This window comes from Rissa tridactyla, chromosome 1, assembly GCF_028500815.1.
Source record: "Rissa tridactyla isolate bRisTri1 chromosome 1, bRisTri1.patW.cur.20221130, whole genome shotgun sequence".
Lineage (NCBI taxonomy): Eukaryota > Metazoa > Chordata > Aves > Charadriiformes > Laridae > Rissa > Rissa tridactyla.
Window position 1 is genome coordinate 148,416,680 of NC_071466.1, and position 21,416 is coordinate 148,438,095.

The 21,416-nt window shown below is 36.1% G+C and overlaps 1 protein-coding gene across 1 annotated transcript in view; it reads left to right on the forward strand.

Moving 5' to 3' along the window:
* Positions 1–21,416, forward strand: part of PLCZ1 (phospholipase C zeta 1) — a 49,937-nt gene that overhangs the window by 12,601 nt on the left and 15,920 nt on the right. The window contains exons 6-9 of the mRNA XM_054225060.1: positions 189–341; positions 8,303–8,530; positions 10,762–10,918; positions 12,538–12,654. Coding sequence (XP_054081035.1) covers positions 189–341; positions 8,303–8,530; positions 10,762–10,918; positions 12,538–12,654 — 655 coding nt within the window. The remainder of the gene's footprint in view (positions 1–188; positions 342–8,302; positions 8,531–10,761; positions 10,919–12,537; positions 12,655–21,416) is intronic.

Genomic DNA, 21,416 nt, shown 5'->3' on the forward strand with positions numbered 1-21,416 from the left:
CTTTAACAAAAATATTGTGAGCTTTTTTATTGTGTTATTAACCTGAAACAACTGACCTATATTCTGAAAGTTTTGAAAATAAAGCAAAACACAGATTACCAAGGGGACTTTTGTAAGATATTTTGGGAAATCAAGTAATCCTTTTTATTTATTTATTAGTAATTAAAACCTTTAAAATATATTTCCAGGCATCTGACTATCCAGTTGTACTGTCTTTGGAGAACCACTGCAGCCCTAAGCAACAGGAAGTAATGGCAGAATATTTAGAAGGTATTCTAGGTGACAAACTTCTTACTTCAACAATTGGTGATACAGATGTGACTCAACTGCCTTCTCCTGAGGTAGTAACATTGCATTTTTCTCTGTGAAAGATGGGGGGGGGGGGGGAAATGGTTGGTTGTTGGTTGTTTTTTTTTTTTTGCTCTTCTGAAATGAAATTTATGAAACTGCTCATTGGGTGTCTGAAATAGACTTCAGGTGGTAACAAAAAATAATTAACCAACACAATAAAAACCACATGAAAAGATAAAGAAATCAGAAAAAGCAAAACTTAATCATGTGGATTGATACAGAAAAATTTTATTTAAAGGAAAACTTTTTAGTACAATGCTGAAGCATGTATTTGTTAAAAGCTAACATACTAACACTTTTGCAAAGCTTTACATCTTGCAGTTCACATTGATCCAGAACCTGGTGCTTTGGATACATTAAAAGTTTTATTTTATCTTATATACAAATACAGTTAAGTGAAGTTTGTGTTTGTTTTTTTTTATTTTATATGGAAACTTGGCAGCTGTAGTAATGTGTCTTGTTATTTTGAACCATATTTACTTACACTGAATAAACCTGAGTATCAAAAGCTGTGTAGCAAAACTGAAATTGCTCTGGTTTTTTTTAAGTACTTAACATGAATTCACTCACAACTAACACGTGGTTCACTCACAGTAGTCCTCTGGTGGAGACATGGTAGTCTAAACACAGAAAGAGCACCTACCTTTCAAGAGGGCAGATTATACACAGGGAATGACTTGCCAAAGATTGTAGAACTAAGTACTACTGAATCTCAACTCTGAATGTGAGAGCTATGCAAACACCTGATTAATTTAATTTTGGAAAATTCAAGTTATTAGAACATTGTGTTTTAATGAACAGCTTCAAAGTTTCTGTTGACCTGTAAAGTCAACATTTTGATGTTAAACTGAACGATTCTCCTCTCCTCTCTTCCTTCTCTCTGAAATAAGGCTTCCAGTGTTTTAGTTTTAAAGGAGGAAATGAAGTATAAATTTTTAAACAACATTATGCTTTGAACCAAGATTAAAAAATCTTCACTTTAAACATGTTAGTATATCTGTTTTCTGCTAATTTATTTACTGTTCCTTAGATTGAATTAATTTCCTGCAATTTAAACACGTTACTGAAATGGAAAACTGAATCTACATTTTTTGTCAGTAACAATGATGATGGAACTATTTCATCAAGTTCTGTTACTGCAAAAACATTCTCTCTTTCTCAGTGTTTTTTTCCCTAAGGCAGTGTTTCTCAGCTGGTGGCTTGAGACCCCTGGGATATGAAGTCAGAAAAGGCAATTAGATGGGTGTTGAAAATTTTATTGCAAACTAAAACAAATAAATTCCCATTGTTCCAGTCTTTGCACATAATTTTCTTTCAAGGACAAAAGACTTTTTTTAATCTCTTGTAACACAAATACACACACACATACAAAATAGTTATTTAGCCTTGTCACTGTTATCAGTGATATCTAAGATAGATGTTATACCTTTTTTTTTTTTACAATAACTGAAAAAGTAACAATGCAAATGAAAATGTGGGGAGGAAACACTGTAATAAGGAAAGACAACACACACAGAGATGTAATTTTGTAAAAGACTTGTCATGGAAAGAAAAGGTTTTGAAGTGTGTCCAAAAGACTTGCTAAAGTATTACTATACTGTTATATTTTCATAGCAATGTTGCCATTAATATATTTAATATATCTTAATAAATTTATCAGTAAGGCAACATATTTTTTTAGATTGTAGCATTATATTTTTATATCGCACTGTCCAATATCACTTTGCAACCTTGAAAACTGTTCTACAAATTAAAAAAATATAAACTGTATTAAACATGAGGGTTTGTTTTAAAGCTTTTCAAAGTATAGCTGCAGTCAGTCTAATAGATCTCCAAGGATCATATGTCTCCTATAGCAAACACAAAATCAAAGTACTGCATCTGAATCATGGAGTCACTGAATCACATACTTAAAAATATTACTTTATATAAAATGTGTCCCTTACCATACATTTACTGTGATATAGGGAATTCATACTCCATATTACCATAGCTTAGACTTTTCATAAGTCAGCTCTGTAGCATTTTTGCCTGAAAATGCATTGCTGGGTTCCATACTTATTCCTCACTTAAACGTAGACTTTCAAAAAACGTTTCATTCTTTCACAAGCCCCTTATCCACTGAGATAAACTGAGGCCACTCTTGAGCTTCACCAGTCTGTTCTACAGTATCTCTACAGTATCTCCTTCCCATGCAGATATTTTGCCACCCAAAGCAGTAGACCCACCACAAAATCTTCTCCTTGCGGTCTTGGCCACTATGGTGCTTCAAAAAAGACTTCATGGATTTCATTTAATATTCTCTGGAATATCAGGTCCTTTGAGTCAGTTCCCACATCAAACTATATTTGTCATCACTGGCTGGTGCCAGAGACCTCTGCCGATTGCACCAGCATAAGCACCAGCACTCCTGGATTATGCTGGTATAGCGACAGAATGTGGTGTTTGGTGCAGCAATTTGTAGATGAACTTAGAATCCTAGAAGTGAGATCAATTTTTTCTTACCCTGCTGAATCTTTCCTCTTTAATGGGTTTGACAGCTACTGAAAGAAACAAGTAAGCCTCAAATGTAACACACAAAAAAGAATGTAAATGCATTGATGCTTTAGATGAAGGTTTGTTCCTCAATTATTTTGCATTGTAGTACATCAATCTACCTTACAGTGCTGGTATAATATATACATGAACTTTTTAGGAATTTCTCATTATTTGCAGGTTTCCTATCACAAAATTGGAAAGAGATATTGACGCATTGTTAACTGAAACTGAAGTGGCAACTACTGTTATTTTACGAGTCATCTCCAATGTTTACCACACAGGTGCAAGATCAATTACTATGATGTGGTGGTTCAGAAGCACTTCTGGCCACAATCTGCAAAGTTTCCCCATAGTTATTAAAGCCATGCTATCTACATAAAAAGACCTATTTAATAACCTCCTTGAGAAAGATTCATAGAAGGTCTCCAGTACAACGCCATGCTCTCTGGGCATTTAAAATCCTACTATTAGGGGGAAAATGAACTAACCCCATAGCCAGGACTACTTGTTCACCTTTTTCTTCACCCATATCTACTCAATATACAAGGAGCTTCTCATACGCAGTTACTGTTTTCCCAGAATAGTTACTGTTTTCACAGATTGGACCAGTCTGGGTGAACCAAGTACCGCAGTCTTTGACATCTAGATATAACATTTGAGTATATGTCTAAGAGATTCATATTGCTACTGCACTTTCTTCTTTTCTCTGTAAAGACCTGTCTCACTGAGAAACTTTAAAAACTTGGTTATACCTGGCCGTCTGTAATCTCTGACAAATAGCTTCTTACTGATTCTAACATCTGACAAAAGGTTAGTGGTCTGATTAACCTGTGGCTATAAGATTCAGTTTTCAGTCTAACCATCTCCAAATTTTCCTCTCTCATATCTCTATAGAGTTATAGTCTTATTTTTTTGTTATTGAAAAAGTAGGACATGAAGATTTTCACTCAGAAATTCAAGATCAAGACTGCTTTAGCATATCTAATTCTGTTGCTTCAGTGATGAGATTCATTCCTATTTTTTTGACCTACGAGTCGTGTATGCAAATGTCTTGACCAAGTCTTTGCATCAGAAATACCTTTGCTTCTTAGCAAGTCAAAAACATTTCCAGTCCACTGTTTTGCCTTTCAATCTGTCTATAGCACCTATTCTTTACAAAAATTAGAAGAAAGATGTTGAAAATGTAGCATGCCTTGGGGACGACCTCAAAAATAAGAAAATCAATATTGTTTGTCATAAAATTTCTGTATTCTTTAGGTTGGGCTCAGACTTTTCTCAGTGGTGCACAGTGAAATGGCTATAGGCAGTGGGAACAAAGTGAAATTCAAGAAATTCCGTTTAAACATGAGAAAAAGAATTTTTTACTGTGAAGGTAGTCAGGCACTGGAGCAGGTTGCCCAGAGAGATTATGGAGTCTCCATCTTGGAGATACTCAAAACTTGACTGGACACAGCCCTAACTCTTATTGACCTGGCTTTGAACAAGGGGGTTGGACTAGGTGGTGTCCAGGGGTCCCTTCCAAACTCAGCCATTCTGTATGCATATGATATGGCTTCCTGGTTTGACTTTGGACCTGCCTCGTGACTTGTCTGGCAGTCGCTGGACTGCTTCCTGAACTTGCCTACCACTGCCAGACCTGCTCTACTTGTCTTACTGTTGCCCTAGTTGGTGCGATCATTGCCCCATGCCTGCCCTGCTGTCATCCTCAGCTCCTCGATCACCTTGTTCACCTGCTGGCCCTTGCTACTCTGGGGCTCTGAGTTGCTACATTCTTGAACCATGAGCAGCAGGTTGGTTAACAGTTATTTGCAACGTATTTGCAGATCAGTTACACCCCATTTTTTAGCCTTAAAAGTCTCTAAGAAATGCAAAATCATCTGCACTAGAACTTTTCTCCAAGACTACTGTCAGATGTCTTTTTGATTGCATGGTTGGGAAAGTCAACCATATGTGTTTTCATATTTCTCTTACATCCCATGGAGTCCTCAGGTAAAACAGGACGAGGCATTGCCAGCTAAGGGTCCTGTTTTCAACCGGATCTAACCTTACTGCCAACAGTTATAATAAGTCAAGCCTCTGAGCCATTAGCAAATTGATCCTATCTTTAAAGTTTGGTTCCTGAGTGGGACTCTTTCTGTTAGATGAGTGAGAAATAACACCTTGCAAAATTGTTTTTAAGGAGTGTTTCTTAGAACACATACGTTTCACCCAGGATTGTGTCAGGTTTTCACTTCATCCAGAAAATTAGTCTGCCGATGCCACCCCTCCCAGTTTCCTTCTTTAGGCATGTTTTGGTTTTTTGTATTTTTAATAAAAGGGCATTTAGACAGATTTTGTGTCTATTTTGTGTCTACTACAGAGCACAACACAGAACTGGAATTTTCAATGTAGGGGACTTCTCACTGGATAACTGTATCATATGAAAGCTTGTTATGGGATAGCTAAAAGGGTGCTCCTGATACAATTAATATCTATTTAACTAGAGCTCAGACATTACTGGTAGTATTGATTTGAAGTATCTCAATGGCTCTGGTTTATAAGGCTGCCACAAAGACATCCATTCACACTTTCACTAAGCGTGATTCTCTTGAATCATTGAAGAATGCTGGTGGTAGGGGTTTTTTTACCAGTTGTACTTAACAATAGTGCCCTGTTATTGTCATTCAAGATAAATTCTGTCAATGCCTCCAAATCTTCCCCTATGTTAGACTTCATGGAAGGTGTCACATCTTTACCCTGTATCAGTATTTAAGACGGTAATATAATTCTTGAAATAGAAAATGGTGTAAAACTTTAAACTGATTTTAATCTTGTTCCTTAGCGATGTTTTCAGGATTTGATATTCCTCTTACTAAGCACCTACAGTTGGTCAGGACAGAAGCAGAGAGAAGAACATGTTCAATTTAAACAGGCGAAGCTCTTCTCTTTTTAATACTCATGACCCAAATCCAGGGTTTGTTCTCTACATTTCTGAGGACTGAATTTTGTCCTTTTTTGCTTTAATTGGTCAGTAAGTGGGCTTGCATGATCCATTCCAAAGTGCTCGTGATTTTGTCTTGGAGTCTTGTATTACTTCAGCTGTTCTGATTTGTGTCGTACATCACATTAACCAGAATGCCTATTTAGTACGATAATTAAATTTTGTTCATTTAATTATTTGAATATTTGTTCCAACTGATTGTACTTGGAAGCTCTTGCTTGTGCCAGCCTTGAAGTCCTACTATGCTCTAGGGAAGATCTACTGTGTTTTACATATTTAAATTTTTTAGTATGCTTACAGTTTATGTATAAATACATAGTAACCAAGTATTTTTAAAAATATTCCGTATTTTATATTTAAACTAGAAAAGAGAAGTTATAGTGAATGTTCAGACTTCCAGCTCATTATCTGCTTAAAAGAATCAGGCATTTGTACCAAAATATGCCTCGTGTTTAGCGCTGCTGATTACCAATTAAAGAACTCAAATTTCACGTAGTCAGTGATTGTGTAACAATACATTTGTCATACTTTTTTTTGAAGATCTGTTTGAAGCACAGACTTAATATCTGTAGTATGTCTTTTTCAGTTCATGGTTATCTCTCAGTCATTTGGGTGAACTATTATTGTAATTTGCTTCTGGCCAAAAAATAGCAAAATTTCTTCTTGCTAGAGTATTTTCTGTAATTGTTTTTGAAAAGACAGCTGTGATTTTAGAATGTTATCTTTATAGAAAAAAAAAAGAAAAAAGAAATGTTTGAAATGTTTATCCTACCTCAGGGTATTTACATCTTGCCAACCGTTCATAAACAGAAATTTAGAAACTATCTGACTTAAAACTTCATGGCCCATTTTTATGTGATGCCACAGACTATAGTTTTTTTTACTTAAACGAAGTTTACATGTAGGAGGCAGTAATATATCCATAGAAAGGTTTTCCTTCCCTTGTAGGTCTTTTTTTTTTTAATTTGTAGAATTAAATCTTACCTACGAATAGCAAAATACAAGACCAAAAGCAGATATAATTGCTTTTAAATATTGGGAACTGTGAATACGCAAAGGAAAATTCAGAACTCTTTAAAATATGAGTAGCATTACTCATATTGAAACTCTTCTAAAAATATCACAGAAAAAAAATTTAGTGCATCAATAAGAAATGAAGGAAATGTTAAAAGGCTTCCTTATTCTGAGTCACCAGTGCAGAGAGACTAATCAAATCTTACAGTAGAATGGCATTGATAGATATTAAGCACAGGATATCTCATTCTACTGCCACATTGACAAAATACTAATACAAGATCTGAAGTGATAAAAGGGACTATCAGCAATGGAAGCTACAATGTAAATAAACGGAATGTCTATTTCTTTGTCCACAGCTCTAGTTTCTATTATAAAGCTTTGGTTTTATATATATGGTTCTATTATCCATGCTTTTCATATTTACTTGACAGATACTTTAAAATACAGTATTTCAGTTATCGTTTATTTAATGTGTAAGTATTTGTTCCATGTTTCTGTAACCTTCCCAGCAGTATGGTCTTCCTTTTCACAAATGCATATGAAACTTAAGGACTATTTTTGCGGATTGCTTTATTCAGGAACCTAAGTAAGTCCTGTTACTCACTTGTAGTTCCTGTGTAGAGAGGTAGAGATGAACGTCTGCTATGTAATAGCTGTTTTACTGTGACTATTATTTCATAAATCTAAGAGAAATTTCTACTCATAGGATTCAGATGCATAGATGAAAGCCATCTTACTAGAAATTGCAAACTTTAATGAATTTCTTTCCTACATTTTTTATTACGGAAGTTGAAACATACCCATTTAAAAATAGAGAAACGGCTTAGGCAACAGATTACCAAACTGTTAATTTCTCTGACCAGGTAAAACCAGTAGGATCCACTGTATAATGACATAACAAAACTTTTAATTTGGTACATACCCTAGACAGTTGAGCACAAATGCACTAATCAAATAGGGCAACAAATTTCTAGCAGCTGCAATGATAGCTAAAGAAAATTTCAAAGTAATATCAGATATATGTCTGTAAATCTATATATAAAAATGAATTAATGCAGAGTAAAAAAATATATCTCCTATGATTTACCTGGCCATCACCTCTGACACTTACTTAGCTTTCTATCTTAATCTTGCTCACAGTTTCAGCATCTGTGTATCTGTGTGGTGGAGATAATTTTTTCTTGTCATGGGGTTAGATATTCACATTCTATCGTGTGCTTTGATCATCAGATTCTGTTTCTTTTTCTTGCTTTTGACTTCTGTCTCACCAATATCTATCTTCACTTCATTGTGTTACCTTACTTCATTATACTTAATAAACAGCTTTGAATGTGGGTTAAACAATATCTAGATATGAAAACCTACAATTACGCCATAAATAATTCTAGTTACTGCTGTTTAACTTCTTTTTTACAGGCATTAAAATTCAAAATTCTTGTAAAAAATAAAAAAGTTGGAACAATTGAGGAAGGTATGCTCAGAAGAAATCTTGACAGTCATGGTGAGACAGGGGAAATTTCTGACCTTGAAAATATGTCTGATGAAGATGAGAGTGATGAAAGAGCCCCTCTTTTCCCAAGAAATGATTCCTCAAAAAGAAAAAGTGAACAAAAACCTCCAGCCCCGCCTCGAAAAAAGGCAAAGGTAACTTTTGTCTCAATTGAATTTAAAAAACATAGATGTATGCCAGCTTTTTTTTTTTTTTAAAAAAAGAAGGAATATGTTATCTTAAAATAGAGACTAAATTTAAAAGGTAGGCTTTAAAATTACTTAGAGCAATATATTTTGAAATAATATTTTTTAGTTCAAGGTTTTGGAGTTTTCCTGATTCTTACAAGACACTCCAATCTGGAGCACACTTTAGTATCCAACTAAAATCAACCCTTCCCTGTGCTCCCATCCTAAACTCCACCTGCATTTTTCACATTCAATTCTTGTGCTCAATACCACAATAGATTTAAGATAAACTTGCACAACTGCTTTGTTGGTCTCAAGGCGGTCCTGGAGATATGCAAGGAGATCACTGACAGCAGTTCCTGATGATGAAGGACAGTTAGATATTTCTTTCCACAGTCCACCAGTCTATCAGGGAAATTTTGAAGAGTTGCCATTCCCCTATTTTCTTTTCTTCTGGATTTATGCATGAAATTAGGTGTAAAGTTCTGTCCACACTAAAACATTTTTAAGCACTTATAATAGAAAAGGTATTTTTACATTTATCATGTAGAGACTTAAAATTAAATACTATTTCTGAAAGAGAGTGTAAAAATTGGATGTATTTTTCTTCTTAATAGTCAAATTAAACTTACCTATTTTTTTAACTAAGTAGTGATTATCTGCCATGGAAATCTGCTGCTCCATCAGGGTTCAAACTGCTTTGTTCAAAATTTTTCAGCAGGCAGGAAGCACCCAGTATCCAGTCACATTCGCACATCGTGCCCTGATTATCTGAATGCAGATAGACTGGCAGTGCTCCTCAGGGCTCAGTGTTTTTCCTGATAGGCAGTGTCTCTTCCTCTGTGTTTCTTTTCTTTAAGTGATTTGAAGGCCAAAATCTTTGCTTCTTTTTCTTTCCATCTGATATGGAGAGATAGTAAGGAAAAATTCTGGGAAAGAATGGAGTCCTCTTTGAACAGGGAAGGCCAAACTTCCAGATAATAGGGTCACATATATTCGTAACATCATGTTATAGACCAGAACATATACCACATTCATCTTGATCAACAGCAGCAACAACAGGTATCTGGTCATGTTTCACAGGCATGGTTTTTGTGGCCCCACTCTATTGAAGTGGGAGTATTTATTCTGAGGTCCCGCTCTGTTGCTCTGTTGGAGGGTGGGAGAGCATTTGAACCCATACCCAAGATACCTAATGGTGCTGTTGGCTTTGGCTGTGTCACTGCCTTTCACGTCCAGAGAGCTGTATTATTCAGGAGTTCTGTGCCAGCAGACTCCTATTGCTCCTCATGGGACATAGCCCCAGAACAATTAATGCACTTGAACTTTGCGTAGTTTAAGAGACACAAGCAGGCAATCCCTGTTATTTTTTCAGATGAGAATTTGCCTTCAAAAGCTTTAATAGAATGTAAACATTATTAATACCATCAGATCTTTGGTGGCTAACACCACCGATTAGCTCACAAGTCACGTAGTACCTCAGTTTAAGAAATAAGACCCTGGTAAAATTTCAGTTGCTTCAATGTAGAGCAGCCTTTGCTTTGCTTGCTTTGATAATGGAACAAGACTAAACAAAGACTTTGGCCAAAGTACTTTTCATCTTAATTAAGAGGAACAGAGTTTTCCTAACTTCAGAGCAATGCTTGGAGGGATATAACTATGATTGATTTTCTTGGCAGGGTAAAATATTGTGTTATTCTGTATTTTGTAGTTGAGTTTGTGCTATTGATGTACAGATTCTCCCGCTCTTTTTTTTTTTTTTTTCCCCCTCCAAGTACTTCTTACCAGTATTCTTTTCTAGTAATTTATCTGCTTAGGAATATGAAGTTGGACATATATTTTAAGTGTGCAATGTTAAGAGCCATGAAAAATTATGTTAATTTACATACTGGTCTCAGAAGCAGGGAAATGATAAAGCTGTCCAACAGATCACTGTGCTAGGAAGCATTGGAAGCATCTATCCATTTACCCTACAATTGCTATGTGAACATAGAGACAATAACCTTAGTTGTCTCTGACCGGATCAACTCTCACTATCAAAATTCATATCTTAGCTAAAATATTAACTAATTGTGACACTTTTTCCCATGATTTATGAATCCAAAATGATAGTTTCTTTTGAATTGCTAATAATGATAATGAAATATGTGTTATTGTGATTTTTTTATTCTTCCATTATTTTATATTATGATTATTAGATGAAGAAGACAAAAATTGCCCTTGCGTTGTCAGACCTCGTGATTTATACCAAATCTGAGAAGTTTGTGAGCTTTGAGCATTCCCTAGCTAATCAAAAGTGCTATGAAAATAATTCAATTGGAGAGACTCAAGCACGAAAATTTGTAAAACATTCAGGTATTTTTTTTTATTTAATCACATAAAAGTTACAATGTTGCTATGGTTCACTGTTTATGCATTGTAAGGGTTAAAATTTTAGGAAACACATGCTGTCCAATTTTATTCGGTCGTATTTATAACGTTGTTTTAGAACTATCTTGTCATTTGCACCACATTTTTATATTTCAGTTGGTTTTGTGAGGAAAATTGAAACCCAGCTTTGCTTTAATTACATGTATTTTCATAAGAACAATTATTAACATAGTACAAAAAATGTATGAACAGCTTTTGATTCATTCTTTCCGGCATCAAATAATTTAGAAGTTACAGTCAGTACTTGACAATGTGTGAAATAGATTTCACCTCTCCATGTATGGTCTGTAGTACTCACTGGAGTTGGTCATGCAGTATCCTTGGCTTTGATGACAACTGCAGATAAGGGGATGTGCATTGATGAAATGAATATACCCCATAGCAGGCAGTTTGCTCCATTGGACCAAATCTTTCATACCAGAAAAGTTGGATTATTCAAAACTCATTCTGTGTTGGAGTGTCTCCATTTGGTGCAGCCAATACAGTGCAGCCTCTGCTGTTTTAACTCTGTCTGCCAGCAGCCGTAAGGGAGTGTTAAGAACAGAGATAACTGACCATGGGAATGATGCCACAGGAGCATTCATTCAGGGCCAGCCCAGGTGCCATCCACCACGTTGTGGAGAGGATTCAATGATTGGTTAGGTGAATGGTGCTGAACGGCATCAAAATAAGTAGGCTTTTGCCAGTTGTCCGTAGTCAGAGTCCTCTCTGGTCATCTATTGAACTACATGTTCTATCTAATGAGTATAAAAAAAGTTCTATATAAAAAAAAGGGACGGGGGGGAGATGGAAAGGATCAGAGTGATGGTCCCGGAAATTTAAAGCTTTACGTTTAGTTACTAAACAGCAATAGTGTAGATAGAAGTGATTTGAAGTTTTCCACATCTGCTTAGTACAAGGAAACACTGCTAGAAGGAAGAAAATCAACTCACATGAATAGTTAACATCTTCTGAAGATTATAAAGGAACCAATTAAGTGTCTTTTAGAAATGCGCTGCTCACTTGTCTTGAGATTCTTCAGTCATTTTATTTAAACTTCAAAACAGCAATCAAGCTAAGATCATCTTGGGAGGATTTTTTTTCCTATTGAACTATAAAAGAATGAGTGGGCGTTTTGATCAATTTCTTGGTTTGTGTCTTTCCAATTTTCCATGAGAACACAGTGGGCTTTAGTACAAAAATCATACAGTTACCTAACAAAGAGGTGACGAAACAGAATATCTCGGTGAAGGAATGGTTCTTGGTTATTGAACCTTTAACAAAAGTCTGCACTATAGACAGAAACACTATTTAAGGTTCTAGAAATACTACTTTAACGTTTTAAAATAGGATTTCAGCCATATCTCAGAGTAGCCCATATACTAATGTCAACATGCATAGAAATGTCCTAAAATATAAATACATTGATATGATATACTGATAGTGTAAAAAAAAACCTAATAAAATTGCTGGATCATATTATTATATTTTTATTATTATGTATTCAAATACGGTCTCTTTATTAATATTTTTTCTTACCAAGGTTTTATCATTCTGTTTTTCAGCTAAAGAGTTTGTTTCACATACTACGAGATTCATTACAAGAATCTACCCCAAAGGAACAAGAGCAACCTCTTCAAATTATAATCCTCAAGAGTTCTGGAATGTGGGATGTCAAATGGGTATGTACGTTTGCAGAGACTGTTGCATTCCAGGCTTTGCAGAGACTATACAGATGCAGATACAATATACAGATATTCTTTCCTATAGTATTTTTTTGTGTTATATAAGTCACATATCTTCCCTCAGTGGCATCACATTCATTTTGTGTTATCTAACCTTCTTCCTCAGTCTACATATCCTAGTAATTTTACACCCTGGAATCCAGGAATTCTGATATAGAATAACTAAGGGAAATATTATTTTCATCTATTCATATTTGTAATTAGCTACAACTAGGCCTTAATTAAAACAAACATTGCTTTCTGTTAAATAGCTATATCTTATCCCAAATATCCCAATTTATTAAAATTCATTAATTTCTTTAAACTACCTTTTTTCTTCCTGTTTGATAATAAGAAAAATACTAGTTAGAACAATAAAAAACATTTAAGTTTTGAACCTTATTTTGTATTACTGTAAGCCTTGTATTTAGCCCTAAGACTAAACAAAACATGATTTTATCCTAGGAAACAGTTTAGCAAAAGCACATATATAAAAAACTTTCAACATCTAAACCAGAAATTTCTTGTTTTTTTCCATATATGATCACTTTTTTAATTAATAATTCTATGATATTTACCTGTGGGTGTCTGTAAGGAGAGTTTAAATGGTAATTCATATTTTACTGCCTTTCTGTTTAAGCTGAAATTATTATGTTGACTATGTTACCTTAGGTTTTGAGGTAAAAGCGAGCATACTATGCATTAAGCATTGTACAGCCAAAAAAAAATTTGCAATACACCTTTCAAGAAAACGAAAATAGATTACTTTCTTTTGCATGCTGTATTAATCAAATTCCATAACCTCCATGTTTATTTGTCAGCTGTAGCTAAGGTGTAAATAGAGCACATTTGTAAGAGAAAATGGGAATGGTAGCTGCTTCTTCTTCTTTTTTTTTTTTTTGTCCTTCTTCTTTTCCTTTTTTCCCTTTTAAAATCATTTCTCTGTTTTCAAAACAAACCTTATTTTTCAGCTGAAGTCTAACACTCTTTATAGGTACTTCATAGTTAGCACGGGAATAGAAGCAGCTGCCTGTTTAGCTAAAGATGGGAATTGTTGGAATGCAATTGCATTTGCTATTTCCTAAGTTTGCCCTATAGCATTGAGTTAGAAAAGGTAATAGAAAGATATATATGTGTGATTTAGGAATGTTTACCCAGTAATGGAAGCCTCACCTGAAGGATCTGTGGGTTTTCAATGGTTTTGTGTGACTGGAGCGGTACAGATGCAGGAGATGTGGGCACAACAATTAATAATGGTGCCAAGAATTCCCAGATTATGGTATGCTACTGCAAAGAAGCACTCAAATGCTCCCGGACAGCGTTGACTCTATAGATGCAAAGTAAATTTAGCATCTTAATTTCCAGTACAAAGAATATTTGTTCCTGAGCAATGAAATAACAATAACTTCCATTTCTCTTCATTTCAAGTTATTTTTTAATTTGCAATTGTCAAAAATAAGCATGACTTTTCTACTCAGTAGGCTTTGAAAAACCCCTCATCTGTAAGCACTTTCCTCTTTTTAATGGCGTTAGAGGCAATCTAGCCTTCACGTTTTTTGTTCTTCAGTTTAAAAGATTCTCAGTTGTGGTATATTTTTCTTCGTCAGTCTGCTATAGCTTCTTCAGCCTTAGGTAAAGTAGAGAACAATATTTTTTGCATCCGCATATATATTCTGTCTTTCATTCTGATTCTATACCAAAGTCACCTAAGGGAGACTGTGGGGTGAGCAGGGCAGTGTGCCGTAGGCAAATATATGGTAAGTGAAGTGTACGGTCTCACCTTGTTAGATTACAATACACGCTCCTACGGAGATAGGCACAGATTTCACTTTGCCTGTAGGGCCCTGGAGCTTATGTGCATCCCTGCTCCAGGCTTCCTTTTCACTTGCTTCCTTTCTCAGCTACCAAAATATCTTCTGTTTCAAGTTACCTTCTCAGAACTGCTTTTAACAGTGTGCTATTTCCAATCAATCATGCACATGAATATTATTTATTGTTTAACTTCCTAGTGCATCCCCAGATACTCTCCTACAATTATAGAACTTAATGAAAACTGAGGGATGATGCTCCTTCTGAGAGATTGCTGTTCCCACCTCTGTGGCCCTGATCACAAGTGGTGGAGGACATCCCCAAGCCAAAATTTCTTACTATTTGCTGTCCCCACCCTGACCTACACCATACTGTCAGTGAGACACTGTTAAGTTAATGTGAGAAACAATGACTAGGGAGATCGTGTGAATTTGGCTACTCAGTGCTGTCTGTTGAGTGAAAGAATTTAAATGTACTCAGATCCCCCCATAATTCTCTCATTGTTACATATTCTGCTTCTCATCCTGGACGTTGTATTGAGGTATAGTTTTACAACTACAGGAGGAGTAAAGAAAATTACTAGTTAGTATAAATTCTGTTTGTGTCTGTGTCATTATGAATGCTCATTTATAGTACAGATTTGGACTTGGGCTAAGCTATTGCTGGAAGTATCTCATCGTCACCATACCGTTTGAAATTGGTTTGATTATATTCTGTCCTTGGAGTTGATCCTCACTTAGCTTGGTGTCCTGCTATTGCTCTATTATTTACCTGGAGCAGTGCACTGTCTGTATACTGTCTGCATTGCTATTAAAAACTAGTAAGTTTGTTTCATGCTTAGAGGAAGCGCCAGCCAGATGGCCTAAATTTAAAATTGAATTCATCTCAGGCTTATCATACTGCAGTTTACTACTTTTCTTTCTAGCCTGTAAATCTCCACACTGATCTCTGCAAAGAATACCCATTTGTTAGATCTCAAACAGGACTGAAGTCTTTCAAAATGAATACATTGATTGTTCACTCAGAGTATACTTTAATGAAAAGTCATTCTAAACATTAGTATACAAAACATATGATTTTTTGCTGTATAGGAGCTTTGGGCCCCTTCCTGGAGGAATTAAAAACATGCAGGAAGTGGTTAATCTACCCTCTTGGTCACACCATTTGCATCTTCATTTGAAAAAACATTTTTCTCATGGGAATAGGCTGATTATAAGCAATTCTCCACATATACTATTTCCAAGCCATGTTAGATATATTCTTGATTCCCTAAGCTGTTTTAGATAACTGTTTGGCAGAAATATGACTGTGCTTCACAATGCGACTCCCAAAGCTCCACCCAGTGAATCTTCTGCTGATGTCCTTCCACTGGTTTAACATAGATTTTTTAATTTTTGTGTCTGTCCTGTGTCCATATAGCTCCACGTTGGGCACCAATAAATCTGTCGTGGTTTAGGCCAGATTGGCCAATGATGGACGACAGATGGTCTCCCCACCTCTTGCTCCAAGGGGTGGAGGAGGAGAGATAAAGAGATTTGCGAGTTTAGAAGGAACTAAACTACTTCAATGAAACATCAATAACAAAATAAAATGGAAATAATGAAATAGATACAATATATACAAAACTGTATCAAGCTCCCAAGATGATGTCACTGGCAGGCAATGCGAAAGTCCCAGACTGGACTCAGTGATGGATGGGAACTGGATTCCGGAGCTGGAATCAGGAATGCACAGATCAGGATCAAAGGCAGATGAACACACAGGGTCCTCCTCGGACATTGGCCATTGAAGAAAGAGGGCTGACCCTTTGATCCCTCAGCTTTTATAGTGAGCATGGGGCAGATGGAATGGGATACCCTCTTGGTCAGTTTTGGGTTACCTGTCCTGTCTGCTCCTCCCTGCAGGTGGGACCCCTCTATGCTTTTCCATTCCCAACCCTCCAATGGGGCAAATAACAAAGTTAGCTGACCTTGGTTGTTATAGCAATAAGCAAGAGCCTCTCTGCATACTGTTCTTTGGCATTAACTATAGGTCTTATCACTCTGAGAACAAACAGTTTTCTGCACAATATGCTGTTAATTTCAGAGAACTGGAAGAGGCTTAGCTAAGAAGGAAAATTACTGAACAGAAAGTTGGTTCTGTTTTACCTCAAACCAGAACATCCACATACCTTCCGTCTCCCTACCAGTGCACTCTGCATCCCATGTACAGAAGTAATCTCTCCAGATCTCTTCTATTGTTTTCCTAAAACTGTTCACGGGACTCTCAGATTTATCCTATGTCACCTATTTCTCAGCTTCTCTAACCCTCACCCCACCTGCTAGCTTACCCTTCTCACTTAAGTTCCTCTAATATCCATAACTGTTCTGACTGCGCAAAGAAAATATCTTAGGTTTTGCTCAAACTTACATATAGTACTGCCTGCCAGCCCTCTGTGTCATGTAAATGCTGAGAGCTGAGTTATTCCTTCACTTCCCTTAGTGACAGGCCCAAAACAGTGTTCTCTTCCGTACCTTGCCAGCAATTTTCCCTAAGTGGTTGGAACATATTAACTCAGAGCAGCCTGGCACTCTGCTAAAGCAGGATGAAATGGTCCAACAGGCTTAAGATCTGTTGAAGCTGAGGACCAGAATTATGTAATTGTGTAAACCTAATTTCCAGAGGAAGGCAAGTTAAAAACCACAGTAAAAAGTACACTTTCCACAAAATCCCTTTTGGATATCACTGTGCACTCAGTGTCCATTCTCTGAAAATTGAGACTCATAAGAACAGGACAGGTTTTGTGAACAAAGAGGTCTTATGGAGAAAAATACCTACAATAACTTTTTATAGTCTGGGAAAATTAGTATGCCTCCTGCATACAACTGCAGTGTAGCACCGGAAAGAACGGGTTTGGTATATCCATATCTCCTTTTTATTTAGTAAATAAAATGGAAAGTAAAGACTTATGCAGAGGAAGAAAATTCAGAACAGTTATTTAGATAAGCAGATATCAATTGTATTATATTGGCTGAGAAAAAAAAACAAACAAAAAAAACAAACTAAAAGGAAACCTCAGTGAAAATAAAAATAGGACTTAAATATAATTTTGAATATGCCCTTTGCATGCAATAGAAAACATTGTCCGTGTATCAAAACAACCTGCAGGAATGACCAAATTATGTCATAAGTTACACGAGAAAGCCATGGTATGGCAGGTACAGAATTTTGTTTTAGAGGAGCCTATATAGAGCCTATAGCGTATGTGTTCTGGAGCACTCAGAAAACTTTATATGCTACAGGGAAGGTCCCACTACTTGTATGACAGATTTTTTCTTATCATAAATTTTGTTTTGGCCCATGAAATCAAAATGCAGCTTGGCAATTTTGTCACATCTGTTTTGTGGCTAAATCTTGTGTGCAATAGTATGACAAAAAGTAATGCAAAAAATCTCACTTTAACCTCTGAAGAGGAAAAGAAACACACTAATTTAGATTTTGGTATTCCTCACCTGCGCAACTTAAAATGACTGTCAATCTGACCTTACTTGGGCTCTAAGTGAGTGAAAACAAACAAGAGGCAGACTTTGGAAAGCCTCATAAAGAAAACAGAGGGCACAGGATCATTAATTTACTTTGGAATTTTTGGGATTTGTATGTTTTCTGTGAAACTGTGTTTTCCTTTCTCGCTGGACAAATGGCAAAACTAGAGACAACATGACTGATTTTCTATTTTTTATTTCTAAGCAAACAGATTACATTTGATCATGGGAAGTTTAGATATTCTTGCAATCTTACTAAACACTGTACATTTTAGAATATGTGATGGAGTGTCAAATTTAGTAAAGGAATTTAAGAAATAATGAAATTGAATTTAAGGAAAAACAGGCTCTTCTATTAAAAGTTGGTGGAATACTACTTTTACTTATAGATTTTATTAGTTTTTCAGCATGATAATTTTATACTTTTGGATATTATTTTTACTGGAAATTTTTTTTATAACATAGCAAAAGTGTAAAGCAAGCATTTTCTATAACATGTTTTTTTTCAACAGCTAATGCGATATCTGAAACAAACTGAGACTGTTCGTTACACTATAGCTTTGAATTGTTATAGCTTGAGTTTCGGGTGAAATTTGTGAAATGACATGCTTTAATGGTTTTATTTTTATGTCTGGTTAGGTTATTAGAATACCTCAAAGCTCTTTGCAGTAGATGTTACTGCAGTAAGATATTAAGTGAGCACTCAATCTAGCATTCTGATCCTTAAAACCTTGCAGATGACTTAACCCTAAGCATTGCCTATGACATGGAAAAGACAGATAGACCTCAGCATTTCATCTTTGTTCATTCTGCACCTAAAAGCATAATGGTGTCCAGCCATTAAACAGAGCTTCAGCTATCTTTCCAAAATGGACTCCAGATTTTGTCCCAAACTAAAACACCTCTTCTGCTCAAAGAAAGGGGATGACTCTGACACATCATACACCTCATGGCAAAAACACGCCCAGGCTGCTCTGTACAGCTATCCTCCCAGTCTGGAGCTCATTCTTTGTTTGGGCTTGCTGTGGCCTTATCCCACAACTGACTCATGGAGAATGTGCTACAAGACAGACGTGAAAGATTTCCTGCTAGCTCCCAAGCCAAGCAATGCCCTGGAAAAATGAAATGAGAAGGCATAGAAAAGCATTTCTTGGTTGCCCACTTCCTCTCAAGTGAGGTTTCAAGGACAGTCATCATAGATCAGTTCCTGGCTTGCCAAAAGGGGGGTGAAGTGTTAATACCTATATTATTCCTTTCTTCCTAACATGGTTTTAACAGTCCAAAATTTGTGTTTAGGAAATGAAAACTAGATCTTGCACAACTGACATAAACTTACTAAATACTGTTGAATAGTGTGTTGTGGAAAGATAATACTAAGATGCCAAACAAAGAAGTGTGTTTATTATTAGCAAAACCATGGAGTTGGAAAAAAATCCACAGCTGTAATAGGCCACATGGCCATCATGATTTATGGAACTCCAAAAAAGTGCTGCTTCACCTCTTACTATTTGCTTCCAGAAGTCCCCAGCCCAGTGGGACAGCTATTAGAATTGCAGGCTCCAGGGTTATGATTAATCTCATACTTAAAGTATGGACCCATTTTTGATTACGTTGACCCTTAAACTTCATTGACTAGATCCTCACTAACTCTAGCGGAGCAGCTAACTCATGCCTAGACATCTACAAGATAGGTGGGATGATATCACCCTGATATATTAAGCTACCTAAATACACTCATGTTTCCTTTGGAACAGCTCCAAGGGCTGGGAGGCGTTTTGAGTAAAGGTTTCACATTTCTGTTGCAGGAAGGTCTCTAACTGACAGGTTTATGACAAAGCTCTTGGGTTACTCTGGAGCCTGCTTCTCTTTAGAAGGTTTTTTTTTGGTTTTGGGGTTTTTTTGGTGTGTGTAATACATACTGGAACTTCACCTAAAAGCAAAGAAGTGCAGAAATTTCGTTTTGGCAGCGTTTGTTGACAGTAATGATGAAAATAATTTTCCCAGCTATCTTCACTAAATCCACAACCGCAGACAACTAATGGAATGTTAAATAATTTATCTGAAATCTAGTTAATTTAAAAGAACGACAGAAAAAACTGTGGGGACACAATTGTCTCTGAACTTGCTACTGACCTTGTTCTAAACCCTGTGTCAGAGAGCCAGACTGAAACAGGAAAGTGAAGTTGATAATATTCACTGTTCTGCCAAGAAATACAAGGCAAATTTTAAACGTTACTTTGGAAAAGTATGTTTCAGGTGTGAAATAAATGAAATGAGAACCAAAAGATCTTTAGACTTACACGGAAGTGTAACTTTCAGACTGACACATTAATTAAATAGCAAAAATAATTTTAGATTTTAGATTTGATAGTTTGTCAGAAATGCTTTAAGTACTTTTCCCATGAGAACCTCACAAGAGAGGATCCCTAATTGAAACCAGTTGCAGATATACTTGGACAATGGATGATTTTTAATCACCTGACATCTTTTTTCCAGTAGAGCTACTTGTAATTGCGTAAGAACAATGTCAGCAACTATGAACATTAGAATGACTGAATTCTGAACATTTCTAATGACTGTGTCTTTAGAGCAACAGTATTGAATTGGCCCAAAACCAATAAGGACAGACTGACTGCACGAGCTGAGCATGATGTGTCAGACAGTTACGCATCTTCCTCAGCTCTCAGAAGAGTAGTCCCTTTTACTGGAGCAGAATACCTCATGTTGTAAGTCATTCATAAATTAAGCTTCTGTAGAATAAGAACATCCATTTCAAAATGAGTCAGCAATAAGCAAAGCCAGAAATTATAATTAAGCTTAATAAAATTTGGAGTCTGAATAGCTAAAGCCCCATTTTATTCTGCAAGGAGAAGAAAAAAGTACATACGGTTTGATCAAAGCTTTTGGTCAGAAAAAGAGATGAGAGACAGTTTGCATGCCAAAATTGATACTAACTAGTTAAGTTTGCTGTGTGTTGTAAGGGAACCAATCTTTTTTCCTGGTAGACGTAAGTCCTTGTTCATACAGTTTGGTTAGGATCTCACCTATTCACTGGCATGGCAAGAGAGCTAAAGCTGCATAAAGATTTTAAAAACTCATAAAGCCCAAGGAAAAGGGGACTTAGACTGACTTTAGACAGTATGTCCACAAGCCTGAACTTGAAAGCACCCAGAGATGGCAGTGGGGATCAGAGTGAAATGTCAAGGCAAGACCAGAATATTAAGTAATGCTCAGGCTCAGAGCAGCCTGAGGAAGCTGTTGTAATTTGGCAGAGAATCTTAATTATGCTGGAAGTCTTTCTAATTTCTTAGATAGACCCAGATCAAAAAGGTGTTTAAAAACCATTGTGTTCCACCATTTTCCCAGGTTACATGTTCTGACTATTTTGTG